The 14,388-nt window shown below is 37.1% G+C and overlaps 1 protein-coding gene across 2 annotated transcripts in view; it reads right to left on the reverse strand.

Moving 5' to 3' along the window:
• The window catches only part of LOC143032402 (acyl-coenzyme A thioesterase 5-like), a 110,992-nt gene that overhangs the window by 5,102 nt on the left and 91,502 nt on the right, over positions 1–14,388 (reverse strand). The window contains exon 9 of one of the 2 annotated variants that reach the window (XM_076197126.1): positions 11,605–11,809. The exons of the other annotated variant lie outside the window; for it this stretch is intronic. Within the exon in view, the coding sequence (XP_076053241.1) occupies positions 11,606–11,809 (204 nt within the window). The 3' untranslated portion in view covers position 11,605. The remainder of the gene's footprint in view (positions 1–11,604; positions 11,810–14,388) is intronic. 2 annotated transcript variants of the gene reach the window in all.

The raw sequence follows: 14,388 nt of genomic DNA on the forward strand, positions 1-14,388 counted from the left end.
GTACATTTTCCAAACTTGTGTTCAGATGCATTTTGATTTTTTTTCAGTGCAAAGTATCCATATACCATTAATAACCATTACGACATGTCACATGTCATAATGTCAGTGACTCTCGTGCCATTCACACCCTCTGCTCAGCGCTCCCTTCGAGAAAGTAATTCAACATGGCACATACCAGAAACAGCAACAGCTCCAAGAAACTTGAAGATATGGTGGAGAGTCTTGTGAAAGCAAGAGAAGAGGACAGACAGTTCCTGATGCAAGCAAGGAAAGAAGACCAACAGTTCCTAAGCGAGTTGAAAGAGATAGTTAAACAACAAAGGCAGGAGATACAATATCTCAAATCGACTGTAGTTAATCTCCAAGCTAGAGTGGAAGACCTAGAGCAGTACACGAGGAGAGAAGATATAATCATCAGTGGTTTAAAGATTGTGAAAACGTATTCGGAAGCTGTGAAAGGTGACTCCGACTATAGTGCAGATAACAGTGGTCAGAACATTGTAGAAAATCAAGTGATCCATTCTCTAAGTAACAAGGGAATACAGATCAGAGACACAGAGATATCAGCTTGCCATACACTGGGAAAAAGAAAACAGGACGGTACCCAAAATGTGATCGTGAGATTCGTTTCAAGAAAGTCGAAGGTGAACGTGCTGAAAAACGCCAAGAAATTGAAGGGGACGGGCATCTACGTGAATGAACACCTGACAAAACGAACCGGAGAGATTGCCAAAACAGCACGCGACATGAGGAAACAAGGGAAGATCATCTCGACATGGACAAGAGACTGCAAGGTGTATATCAAGTGCAAGGATGAAAAAGTACATCAAGTAAGTAATCTTGAACAATTAGTTGAATTTCAATAGTTCACATTCCTTAATCTTCTAACACAAACATAACCATGAACACTACAACTAACACAAAAACTAAAACAAACATATCAAAAAACTGTTCTTCATGCCATACCCTTGTCCCTACCAATCACCTCAAATGTACATTATGCAAACATTTATATCATTTCATGTGTGCAAATATACCCGTAAATACTGCCAAAAATAACCCCAATATTTTCAATAACTGGTTCTGCCTAGACTGCTCAAAAACATTTCCCTATCATGCCATCTCAAACACAGAAATTAATATTTTGTTTTCCGCGCCAAATCTCGCATCAAAAAACCCAGATGTATATACCGCCATTAAGAAGTATAAAGAAATAGACAAAATATCAGAAAAGGAATTTTCGATATTTAATCACAATAATACCCAAATTGACCCCGAATTAAATTTTTACTCAAAACTAACAAAAGACAGCGATTACTATAGTGATACACAATTTGACACGGTATTTCGTGATATTGATGGTTTCACACTAATTCACATCAATGCAAGGAGCCTAAACGCCAATTATCAGAAAATTGACTGTTATCTCAAGTTACTCAATAAAAGCTTTGACGTTATAGTGATAAGCGAAACATGGATTGATCCAGGATGTCTAGTAAACTTCTTACAAGACTATACTCCTTACAGTGCTAATAGACAGATCCAAAAAGGCGGCGGAGTCTCTATCTTCATAAAAAAATCAATTTCATGCAAACTAATAAATCAATCCACTAATTCGTATGAAAACCTATTTGATTGCGTAGCTGTTGAGATTTTCAGTAAAACTAAAAAGAATACCGTCATAACAAGTATTTACAGAAAGCCAGGCACAAACATCAATGAGTTCACAAATATGCTTGAAGAAATCATAACTCCATTTAGAAATAAAAATCTATATCTCTGTGGTGACTTCAACATAGATTTACTTAAGTATGAGACTCATGAACAAACAAGACACTTTACAGATATGATTTTCTCTTAAAGGTATATATCCTTTGATAAATAAACCAACCCGAATAACAAATACAAGTGAAACATTGATAGATAACATTTTCACCAATATTGTAAACTCCGAGATTCATAGTGGTATCTTAATAAGTGATATAAGTGACCATCTACCGGTATTCACTATCAGTCCAAAAGAAATGCACTGCATAACAAAACCCAGAATTGTACTTGAACGTAAAATTGACGAAAAAGATATTGCAAAATTAAATCAATGCTTAAAAGAAGAAAATTGGGATCAGGTTTACGAGTCAGAAAATGCCAATCTATCATATAACGAATTTGTAAGCATTATCATGAGTAATGTAAACAAATGCTGCCCAGAGAGAGAAGTAGAAATAAAACCACGTAACGTAAACTCAAAACCATGGTTTACAAACGGTCTTAAGAACGCGTGTCGAAAGAAAAACCAACTTTACAAGAAATCAATTCAAAGCAAGTCCTTGACAGACGAAAACAAATACAAAGTGTACAAAAACAAACTTACAACAATTTTACGCAACTGTGAAAAAAAATACTATGACACACTGCTTGAAGGTTATAAAGGTAATATAAAAAAGACATGGGAAGTAATAAACAACTTAACTAGGCACAAAATTAATAACACCAATGAATTCATAGACATTATTAAAAAAGGAAAAACTAAAAAAGAAGTGGCAAACGAATTTAATGAATTTTTCTCCCATGTAGGACTTAACCTCGCGAAACAAATAAAGACAACACATCAAACTTACGAGACATTTTTGAAACACCGAATAAATAACACTATGTTTTTAAAACCCGTCACGGAAAACGAACTTATGAACACAGTAAAATCAATGCAGAACAAGAAATCACTCGATTGCACAGGAATCAATATGAACCTCATAAAACAAATTATGCCTATCATCAAAGATCATTTTCTGACAATATGCAATAAATCATTTGAACAAGGGATATTTCCAGATGCAATGAAAATAGCAAAAGTAATACCGATATTCAAATCAGCCGACAAATCAAGTTATAATAACTATAGACCAATCTCACTATTACCACAGTTTTCCAAAATTCTTGAAAAGTTATTCACAATTCGCCTTGACTCATTTCTAAAAAAAAATGACGTCATTTACCATAGTCAATATGGATTTCAACGAAATCTTTCAACGTCTACAGCAGTAATGTAATTAATTGAAGAGATAACTAACAATATAGAACAAAAGAAAAAGACAGCCGGCATATTTATTGATCTTAAAAAGGCATTTGACACAGTAAATCATGAAATCCTAATTCGAAAGGCCGAATATTATGGGCTAAGAGGTAAAGTTAATGACTGGTTAAAAAGTTATCTAAAAAATAGGAAACAATATGTGGCCATTGAGGAAGAAAGATCACACATTCTACCAGTTACATGCGGAGTACCTCAAGGTTCAGTTCTAGGACCCAAACTATTCTTACTATACATTAATGACAATACAAATGTATCCAACCTTATGAAATTTATACTGTTCGCCGACGATACCACCATTCTATGCTCCGATACAAATTCCGACAAACTGATCAAGACAATTAATGAAGGATTATGTCAACTATCCAACTGGTTTTCAGCCAATAAGCTATCCTTAAACGTATCAAAAACTAACTACCTGCTTTTCTACAAAAATAATGAAAGTACTAAGCCGATCAAAATAAACAACGAAATTATTGAAAAAGCGTCCGTCAGTAAATTCCTAGGCGTGTATTTAGACGATCAACTTAATTGGAAACATCATATAAATCACGTGATAAATAAGATATCCAAAACTTTAGGAATTATGCATAAAATGAGAAATATTCTCAATGAAAATACCCTACGTACCATTTATTGTAGTCTACTACTACCATACTTAAACTATTGTTCAGAAATTTGGGGTAATACTTATCAAACTAATCTTCAACGCATAATTACCTCTCAAAAAAGGGCACTGCGTATAATCTGCAATGTAGGTCGTTTGGAACATACAAATAATTTATTTAAAAAACTAAATCTACTCAAATTCAATGACTTAATAAAGTACAAAACTGCCATTGTTATGCACCAAAACTACAATAAACACATGAATCAAAACATATTGAAATTTTACTCAACTTACGAAACTCGCTATGCGACTAGGCAAACAAACGACTTCTTTAAAACTCAATACAGAACAACCAAAAATAGCCAATGCTTATCTATTATAGGTGTTAACACATGGAATAAACTGGAAAAGGATTTACCTAAGACAAAATGTTTATCATCATTCAAACGATACTTAAAAAAGTCTTTAATCTATAAGTATTAGTATATTGAACACTTCAGGTCCATTTCATGGTTGTATTCATGGAGAAACTGTCATGCACTGCCCAAGTCTGCCGCTCTTTTTTTTTCTATTCCAGCAGGTCACGGTGACCCAGATCTGCGCTTTAAGCAATTATATTTATCGTCCCGTCAACAATCGACCTGACCTCTCACCTCTCACCTGACCCCCACAAGTTGCGATGCTCGCTCGTGCCCCCGATTTCTACGTGAGGTCGGAGTTAGCGGACGTCGTGACGCATGTCATTGTGTGTGTGTATATATGTGTATGCATGTATTTACCTAGTTGTATTTACCTAGTTGTATTTTGCGGGAAGGGGAGCTATGCTCGTGATGTCCCGCCTTTGTATCTTGCAGTGTCTAGTTTGTTTTTAAACTCATGAATGGTTTTTGCGCATACTATTCCATTGTCCAGTTTGTTCCAAGTGTCCAAAACTCTATGAGGAAAACTGTTTTTCTTCAGTTCTCTTCTATAGCTATGTTTTTTTATTTTCTTTCCATGTCCTCTTGTGTTTCTTTTGTCCCAGTTAAGTAAGCTCTCACTATCGAGTACCTCTGTGCCTTTCATGATTCTGTAGATGGTCAATAGGTCACCTCTCTCTCTTCTTTGCTCCAGTGTCGGTAACTCCAGTTTAGCCAATCTCTCTTCGTATGATAGGTTTGCAAGTGCAGGTGCCATTTTTGTAGCTGCTCTTTGGATTCTTTCTATTTTCTTTATATTCTTTTTGGTACTGGGGGGCCACAATGTCGCTGCATACTCTAATCTAGGCCTTATCAATGTAACCAATATTTTTTTCATCATGTCTTCGTCCAAGTATGTAAACGCCACTTTTATTGATCTTAGCAAGTTGTAAGTCTCCCCGACAATTTTGTTAATCTGTATATCATAGGACAAGTCGTTCGTGATAATTACTCCCAAATCTTTTTCGGATCCTACTTTCTTTACTTCTTTGGTTCCAATTGTATATTTTCCTGATATTCTGTTTTTGCTTTTTCCAAACTCCATTATGCTACACTTCTTAGTATTAAAGTCCACTTCCCATTTCTGACTCCAGTTCCATACCCTATTTAGGTCTTCTTGCAGTGCTTCACAGTCCTCATCAGTTTCTATTTTCCTTAGCAGTTTGGCGTCATCGGCAAAGAAGCTCATGTAGCAGTTCACGTCCTCATCCATGTCATTCATATAGATAGCAAACATTATTGGTGCCAGCACAGATCCTTGCGGTACTCCACTGATCACCTCTTTCCAGTCTGAATATTTTTCTCTGAGCACTACTCTCATCTTTCTACCAGTCAGAAAGTCCTCTATCCATTTTAGTAGGTTTCCCTGTATTCCTCCTATGTGTTCCAGTTTTTTTAGTAGTTTTCTGTGTGGTACTTTGTCAAAGGCTTTTTGCAAGTCTAGGAATGCACAATCAGCCCATCCATTTCTTTCTTGCACTATGTCTATTAGTCTTGAGTAAAAGCATATTAAGTTTGTGGAGCATGATCTTCCTTGTCTGAATCCGAATTGTCTTGGGTTTAATATGTCATTGTCTTCCAGATGTTTTACCCATCTATTCTTGATTATTTTCTCACAAATTTTGGCTATGGTGCTTGTTAGTGATACTGGTCTATAGTTGGTGGGTTCTTCTTTGTTTCCTCCTTTGTGTATTGGTACAATGTTAGCGTTTTTCCAGTCCTCGGGTATCTTTCCTTCTTTGAGTGAGCTGTTTATTAAGATGTGTATTTTGTCTGTTAGTTCTTCTTTGCACTCCTTTAGAATCCAATTTGCAATACCGTCCGGGCCATGTGATTTTCTGACATCCAGCCTTGATAAATGTTCTGATATTTCCTTTAATAATTTTTTCCTTAAGGGAGAGCAACTCCCCATAAGCTTTGCTTCTCGCTCTCCCTTTTCAACTACCAATTTTGTAAAAAAAAAAAAAATGTATATATGTATGTCTAATTGTATTTAATATTGTTGAATAAACCTATAATAATAAACCTATAATAATAATATGCCTGACATGTGATCCATACATACAAAGAGGTACTAGCCTTTAGCAATAACTCCAATCTTGCAGACCTGCACATTTCCTTCTGACTCAGGTAATGTAACACTTCATAACAACACTACATCATGCCATCATCCAATGAAGATTACTGACACAAGTGCCTAATGTCACCAGACAGTTCATTAACCTTTCCTAACACCTACCAAGCTACATTATCTTAACTCCAATACATACATCATGTCTTGGCACATCCAGAAATAATATTACTAAACTCATTACAATGCAACTAATACTTACTCACATATTAGTATACAAATGCCAAATGTAAGATGTTTCTGACAACCTACACCAAACATGCTTAGATAGGCTTATTCCCCTTTATATACAGACAACTGCATTGCCAGAGATAGAGGAGACTAGGGGAGAAACTCTCCCTTAGACTTGGTAGGGGTGATATTCTCCTTTTGGGAGATTATACCCTATGCTTGTAAAGATTATTCTTGTAATAAACCAAGAAAACCCAAAAAGGGTATAAGTTCCCTTGCCAGCCCATTGTGTAGCCCAAACATATGGCTACACCCTTGCAAGAATATTTCCGAAGAAAAAAAAACACAAGAAGACTGGGATAATAGAAGACATCACTATAGAAGTGAAATGTGAAATCATTGAGAAGGGAGGACAAGGTGTGAGTGTGACTGACCTAGCATGCACATACAATCAGACTACATCAACAATCTGCACTATCCTCAAGAACAAGGACAAGATGGACATAGATGCTTCGGAGGGATTGACAAGAATATCAATGCCATGGCCATGTATTCTTGATGATTTTGAAAAGTTGCTTCTCATATGGATCAAATGCAAGGTTACACTATTAATGAGAGCACCATTTGTGGGAAAACAAAAATAATTTTCACCAACCTTGTTAAGAAAATGCCAGGAACAGCAATGGACAAAGAAGAAGCATTCAAGGCAAGTCATGGGTGGTTCGAGAAATTTAAAAGAAGAACTGGCATCCACAGCATTGTGGGGCAGAGTGAAGCACCAAGCTCTGACACAAAAGCAACAGAGAACTTTACCAGTGACTTTAGGAAGCTTGTGGATTCTGAGGGTTATCTGTCACAGCAGGTTTTAATTGTGACAAGATGGGTCTTTTCTGGAAGAAGATGCCAAGAAAACCTATAACAGAGGAAGAGAACCATTGCCCGGCCACAAGCCAATGAAAAACCTTCTCACACTGCTGTTTTGTGCCAATGCAAGCAGCAATTTGAAAGTGAAACTGGTGCTCATTTACCATTCAGAAAATCCACAAGCCTTTAACAAGTGTAAAGTCCAGAAGAGCAGGCTAAGTGTGATGTGGAGGTCCAACACTAAGATTTGGGTAACACATGACATTTTTACGGATTGGATCAATGGTGTTTGGTCCTTCTGTGAAAAAATATTTGCTCAAGATGAATCTGCCACTTCATGTCTTGCTTGTTATGAACAATGCTCCTGCCCATCCACCAGGTCTAGAAGATGACCTTGATGAAATTCAATGAATCAAGATCTAGTTCCTGACTCCCAACACCACTCCTTTACGCCCATGGATCAGCAGGTCATCTCAAACTTTAAGAAGCTCTACATTAAAGTGCTCTTTGAGCATTGTTTTGAGGTGACTGAGGGGACCAACCTCACTCTCAGAGTTTTGGAAAGACCACTTGAGATGATCGACAAAGCATGGATGGGGGTCACCAATAAAAACATTATTTCAGCTTGGAAGAAACTTTGGTCAGACAGCATTGTCAATTGCGACTTTGAGGGTTTGAGTCAGTGCCTGTGGAGCCTGTAGTCAATGAGATTGTGTCTTTGGTCAAGACCATGGGACTGGAAGTGGATAAGAACAACATTGATAAGCTTGTGGAAGAGCATAGACAGGAGCTGACCACCAAAGAGCTTATGGAGTTGCATTCTATTTCACAGCTAGAAGTTGTGGAGGAGATTTTGTCAAGGGAAGAGGAGGTAAAAGCCTCAGCAGAGCAACAACCTTCCAATGCAATAAGGGAAATACTTAAAACATAGTAACTGTTTCACTGTACATTGAGAAGTATCACCCTAATAAGGCAGTGGCTACACTCGTACATGCTACAAATTTATTCAATAATAATGCTGTGTCTCCTCCACCTTAATAATCCTCCCCCTGACTCTTTCTCCCTTGCGCCATGAGCTAACGTCTTTTCGTAAACTGCAACAGTATTTATATTTATATTTATTTCATTTTACTAAATATTTATTCTCTCCAAGGTTCATTTAATGTATATTAAAATATTTCTATTTGATGTGTTAATAATGAAATAAAACTATATTTTATATTTTTACAAATCATTCTTGGGTATTTTTCCTTAAGCATGGGATGCATTATTATATTTTACATTGACTCCTATGGGAAAAATTGTTTTGCTTAACGAATATTTTGCATTACGAGTAAGATTTGGAAATACATACATACATATACCAAAGGCTTTTTCCCCCTTACAAGGGAGGTAGCCAAGAAGAAAAAGGCATAAAAACCATTCCCACCCATTCCATCCCTAATACACTCCACTCCCCTCCACCCTCCCTCTTATCTTGGCACCTCCTGGATGACGGGTCATCCCTGCATCTTGTCCACTGCCCTGGGTCAGAGGCAGTGTCACAAGACACAACACATCCACAGCAAGGGTGCTTCATTAAATTGGCAACCCCCCTCTCCGTGCCCTCATGCAGAAAAGGAGAAAATGGGGAGGAATCCCTTCGGGCTGCGTCAAATTTTGCTCACACATACTACCTCACCCCCCATCCTCCCACCCATTCCACCTCATGCATCACAACATTATCCATAAATGGGCAACAGTGACAAAAGGTCATCCTTAAACTATTCCTTGGGAAATGAACCCATTCTAATACAAAAGAGGAGAAAGACTTGGGAATCTTAATAAAAGACAACCTGTCACCTGACAGACATATTAGCAGGAAAAAGTGACCACATACTAAATAGAATTTGAATTAAAAAATCAGTATAATATAGACAGAAATGATAAACATAGAGAACCAGAAATTGTAAACAAAATGGAGTATAAAACACCTATTGGAAAAAGTGACCACATACTAATAGACTTTAAATTAAAAGATCAGTATAATATAGACAGAAATGATAAACATAGAGAAGGTAGATTTATGTACAACAAAACGGACTTTGAAAAACTAAGGCAATTTTTCCAAAATGCAAATTGGGATATTGGCAGTGGACAAGGTGTAAGGATGACCCATCATCCAGGAGGTGCTAAGATAAGAGGGAGGGTGGAGGGGTGTGGAGTGTATTCAGGGATGGAATGGGTGGGAATGATTTATGCCTTTTCCTTTTAGGCTACCTCCCTGGTAAGGGGGGAAAAACCTTGGTATATGTATGTATGCAACTTGGGATAGGTACACAAAAGAAGAAACAAATATGGAAGACAAGTGGAACATATTTAAAGAGAATTACAAAGAGGGAGTTGGCAAATATGTACCAATAAAGAAGCATAAAGAAATATGTAAAAATGTTGGTTTAACAAAAGATGCAGTGAGGCTAAAGCTAGGAGAGATAAAGCCTGGAAAAAATGGAAGACAGAAAAGCATCCAAAAAATTAATAAACAAAATTGAAAAAAATAGGAGGAATTCAAGGCAGGCTGTTGGAATGGATGAAGGACTTTCTAAATGGAAGAAAGATGAGAGTGGTACAGAGATAAAAACTCGAAATGGGAAGAAGTAAAAAGTGGCATCCCTCAGGGCTCTGTTTTGGCTCCATTAATGTTTGCCATATACATAAATGATATGGACAAAGGAATGAAGTGTTACATGAATTTCTTTGCTGACGATGCTAAATTGCTCAAGAGAGTTGAAAACAGAAGAAGATTGCAGATCGTTACAGGATGACTTACATAAAGTATGGGAATGGAGTCAGATATACGAAATTAATTTCAACATCAAGATATGTAGCATAATGGAGTTCGGAAAAGGCAAAAATAGAGTTTCGGGAAAATATATGATTGGAGACAAAGAAGTAAAGAAAGTTAACTCAGAGTAGGACCTAGGAATATTGACACCTGACAAACATGTAAACAAGATATTTGGAGAGACTTACAATTTGTTAAGATCAATGAAGGTGGCATTCGACTCCATGGATGAAGAGATGGTTAAGAAATTAATTGTTACATTGATAAGACCAAAACTAGAATATGCTATATCAATGTGGGCACCTAGCACAAAGAAATTAGAAAGAATCCAAAGAGTGGCAACTAAGATGGCACCTACACTATCAAATTTGACATATGAATAAAGATTGGAGAAATTACAACTGACAACGTTAGAGCAGAGAAGGGAGAGAGGCGATTTGTTGACCATTTTCAGAATTATGAAAGGAATGGAAGTTCTTGATAGAGATGATCTATCAAAATGGGACCAAATAGAAACAAGAGGACACGCAAAGAAACTAAAGAAAGACAGCTACAGAAGAGATCTGAAAAAGAACAGTTTCCCACACAGAGTGATTGACGTCTGGAACGAATTGAACAGTGAAACAGGTAATGCCATAACTATACACGAATTCAAAAGCAAACTGGATGTGGAGAGATACAAAAACGGGTCAAAACGAGCATAGCTCTATTCCCGTAAAATACAACTACAACTAGGTAAATCAGTAATGGCATGAGCACTGAGAGTCAGTAATGAAACACCTGCAGAGGTGTCTGGCCATATATCTGTTGTAAAAGCAAAACTGCAGTTCAGTTTGTTTTTACTTACAATTGTTTTCACTTTACTGAATGCTGACTCAAATATTTCATTGCAATTTATTGATGAACAAAAATTGTGCTGCTTCAGCTTGTACTGTGGACATTTTTCAGTCATCAATCTCATGAAACCCAGGTACTCTAAATGACTGAATGGCAAATCTGAATTCTGAACACTATGCTGAGTAATATCCTCATTTTCAAATCATGGATGCATATGTTGCAGATACATTTGCCAATGCAGATTAAAAAGAAATTAGGATAATTTGTGGATGCAGGCATCCAATATATCTCTATGAGAGATATCTATAGTACAAAAATAGCATCAAATATGGAGAGTCAATTACCTAATATGAGTCAATACCCCAGCACTGAGTGAGTGTGTGGACCCAGAGTCTGTAACCAGTTACCTGGGAGCCATGAGTCTCCTGCAAGAGAGACCAGGGGCAATGGTCGGACTGACACTAATCAAAATCATGTTCCTACCATTATGAAAACAATACTTTTATACAAAATAATTAAATTCACAGAATACATATAAATAAGTGACACACACAAAATCATGGTTAATCAGCTCTGCTGTTATATAATTTCATGCCACAAATCATGTATCAGATTCCTTACATTAAAGTTTGGAAACATTTGGATATCTGAGTATATTCTTCAAGAAGTTTAGTATTTTATTCCATGATGATTCCTGGGCTTGAACATGTGGGATGAGACTTCCACCCCATATGATGGGGTTTTTAACCACTGCATGGTATGTGACAGAAGAGAAAGGAGCAAAAGGAGGCTCCAACAGATGACCGCAACCTTCATACTGAACCACCTATGGGACAGAATAGCTTTGTTTTTATGACTTGGATTAACAAATCAGTTGAGTATCAGGAGGAAGTTATGAATGAAAGTCTATAAGAGAGCATCTGGAATTTGATTTCATTTTGTGCTGTAGACCTGATCGTATTTGTAATTTGTGTAAACTGGTGACATTACACATGCATACACAAATTAGTAAATCAATGCTATTAACACAATAAGATCCATACTGAAATAAGTATTCCAGACCAAAAACTCAGAAAATATTCACAAGACACATCAGGTCCACACTAACCAGCCTTCTTACAGATCACCCTTAACCTCTTCCATATAATGACACCTATGTAGGTGTCATAAGGTGTAAGTGGGTATACAAGGATGCTGACATCAGCATCTTGATTACACCTATTTTGTAGCTATAGCTAAGTGATCCCTGAATTCTGTGAACAGGTTTGATCATATTTTCTGTGTTTATTATTACTCAGAGTGAAAGAGAACAAGTAATGAAGCAGTAACTCTGTTTTATAACACAAATAATGTGATGCATCATACATTAGGCATCTGATGCTGTGCACTTCAGACCAGTGAAGGAGAAAGAACCAGACATAATGGGAATTGTAGAGACAAAATTAAAAGGTCCACTACCACCCAGTGTAGGACATGATGCATATAATCATTGGATTAGAAACAGAGAGACAAAACAAGGGGGTGGAGTTATGTTCCAGACTAAGAAAGATATAAACATGAGTGTCACATATGGAAAGAATACAGTAGAGATGATTATGATCGAAATGGAAGACAGAGATAAGAAGAGCAGAAAGTTTGTGATAAATTATGTGCCTCCAAAAACAGCCTCATGGGAAGAGAGTGAACATAAAAGTATGTTAGACGACACAAGGATAACATTAAATAAGATAATGGAAGATGGGGGAAGAATAGTTATGATGGGCGACTTTAATTGCAAAGAAATCTGCTGGGAAGAGATGACAGTAAAGGGTGGAGACGACTCATGGGAAAATGTTCTACTTGAGATGATTATTGACCATACAATGACACAATGGATTCAAGAGAACACTAGGTATAGAAATGAAGAAGAACCATCGAGACTAGACCTAATAATCACATCAGAACCTGGAATAGTGGAAAAGATTGAATATAAGACACCAATAAGTAAAAGTGACCACATATTGATTGAACTGGAACTACATACATACATATACCAAGGCTTTTTCCCCCTTTCCAGGGAGGTAGCCAAAAAGGACAAGGCACAAAATCATTCCCACCCATTCCATCCCCGAAAACACTCCACACCCCTCCACCCTCCCCCCCATCTTAGCACCTCCTAGATGACGGGTCATCCCTGCACCCTGTCCACTGCCCTGGGTCAGAAGCAGTGTTGCAGGACACAGCACATCCACAGCAAGGCCGCTTCATTAAATCGGCGACCCCCCCCCTCTCCGTCCCCCCATATAAAGGAGAGGACGGGGAGAAATCCCTTCGGGCTGCGTCAAAATTTTTGCTCACACACACTACCTCACCCCCCATTCCCCCGTCCATTCCACCTCATTCATCACAACATTTTCCATATACAACCATTCTCCAACTGGAACTAAATGAGGAAAAATACATGAAAAGAAATGAACAATATAGACAAGGAAGATTGATGTATGGAAAAACAAATTTTGATAAAATAAGAGAATTCTTTCAAAAAGAAAACTGGGAAAGAATTTACAAAGAAGAAACAACAGTGGAAGAGAAATGGAATATTTTGAAAAAAAAAAAATATATATATATATATATATATATATAAAAAGGAGTGGAAAAGTATGTCTTAAGACAAAAGCAAGAAAAAGAATATGTAAAGTGCTGGTACAACAAAAGTTGTAGGGAGTTAAAAGACAAAAGAGACAAAGCTTGGACAAAATTGAAGACAAAAGACCTGAAAAATGGAAAATATATACTAGTTATAGAAATGAATATGTACAAGTGCGCAGAGAGGAAAAGAGAAAATATGAAAAAGATGTCATAGAAAAATGTAAAGATCAACCAAAACTATTTTCCAGATTTGTAAACAACAAACTGAAAAACAAACAAGAATTAGAGAAATTACAACAAGAAGTTGAATACACAGAGGAAATAGAAATGGCAGAAATTATGAACAAGCATTTTAAATCGGTGTTTACAAGGGAGAACATACTACCTGGAGAAATTGAATGGGAAGAGAAAGTCCCTCCTATGAAAGAAATAGAAGTAACAAAGAATGAAATAATGAAACACTTGAGCAACCTTGATGTCAGAAAATCGCATGGACAAGATGAAATAGCAAACTGGATTTTGAAAGAATGCAGGAATGAACTGGCAGACAAAATACATAGCATAATAGACAGTTCCTTGAAAGAAGGACCCCCTGGGGCTAGGGGGGGTAGTATAGAATATAGCCCCCGCCACGTCGGCTGCGTGTCGTAAGAGGCGACTAATGCCGATCCCCGGGCGGGGCTCTTGTTTCCCCGCACAGGGCTTCCTCTTAGACTTCCTTTTCCACTCTTTCCTTCTCTTCCGCTTGCTGTCCCCTCCCTCCGACCTAACTTTCAA

Source organism: Oratosquilla oratoria, chromosome 13 (assembly GCF_046742065.1).
Source record: "Oratosquilla oratoria isolate Oo_2021 chromosome 13, ASM4674206v1, whole genome shotgun sequence".
Taxonomy (NCBI): domain Eukaryota; kingdom Metazoa; phylum Arthropoda; class Malacostraca; order Stomatopoda; family Squillidae; genus Oratosquilla; species Oratosquilla oratoria.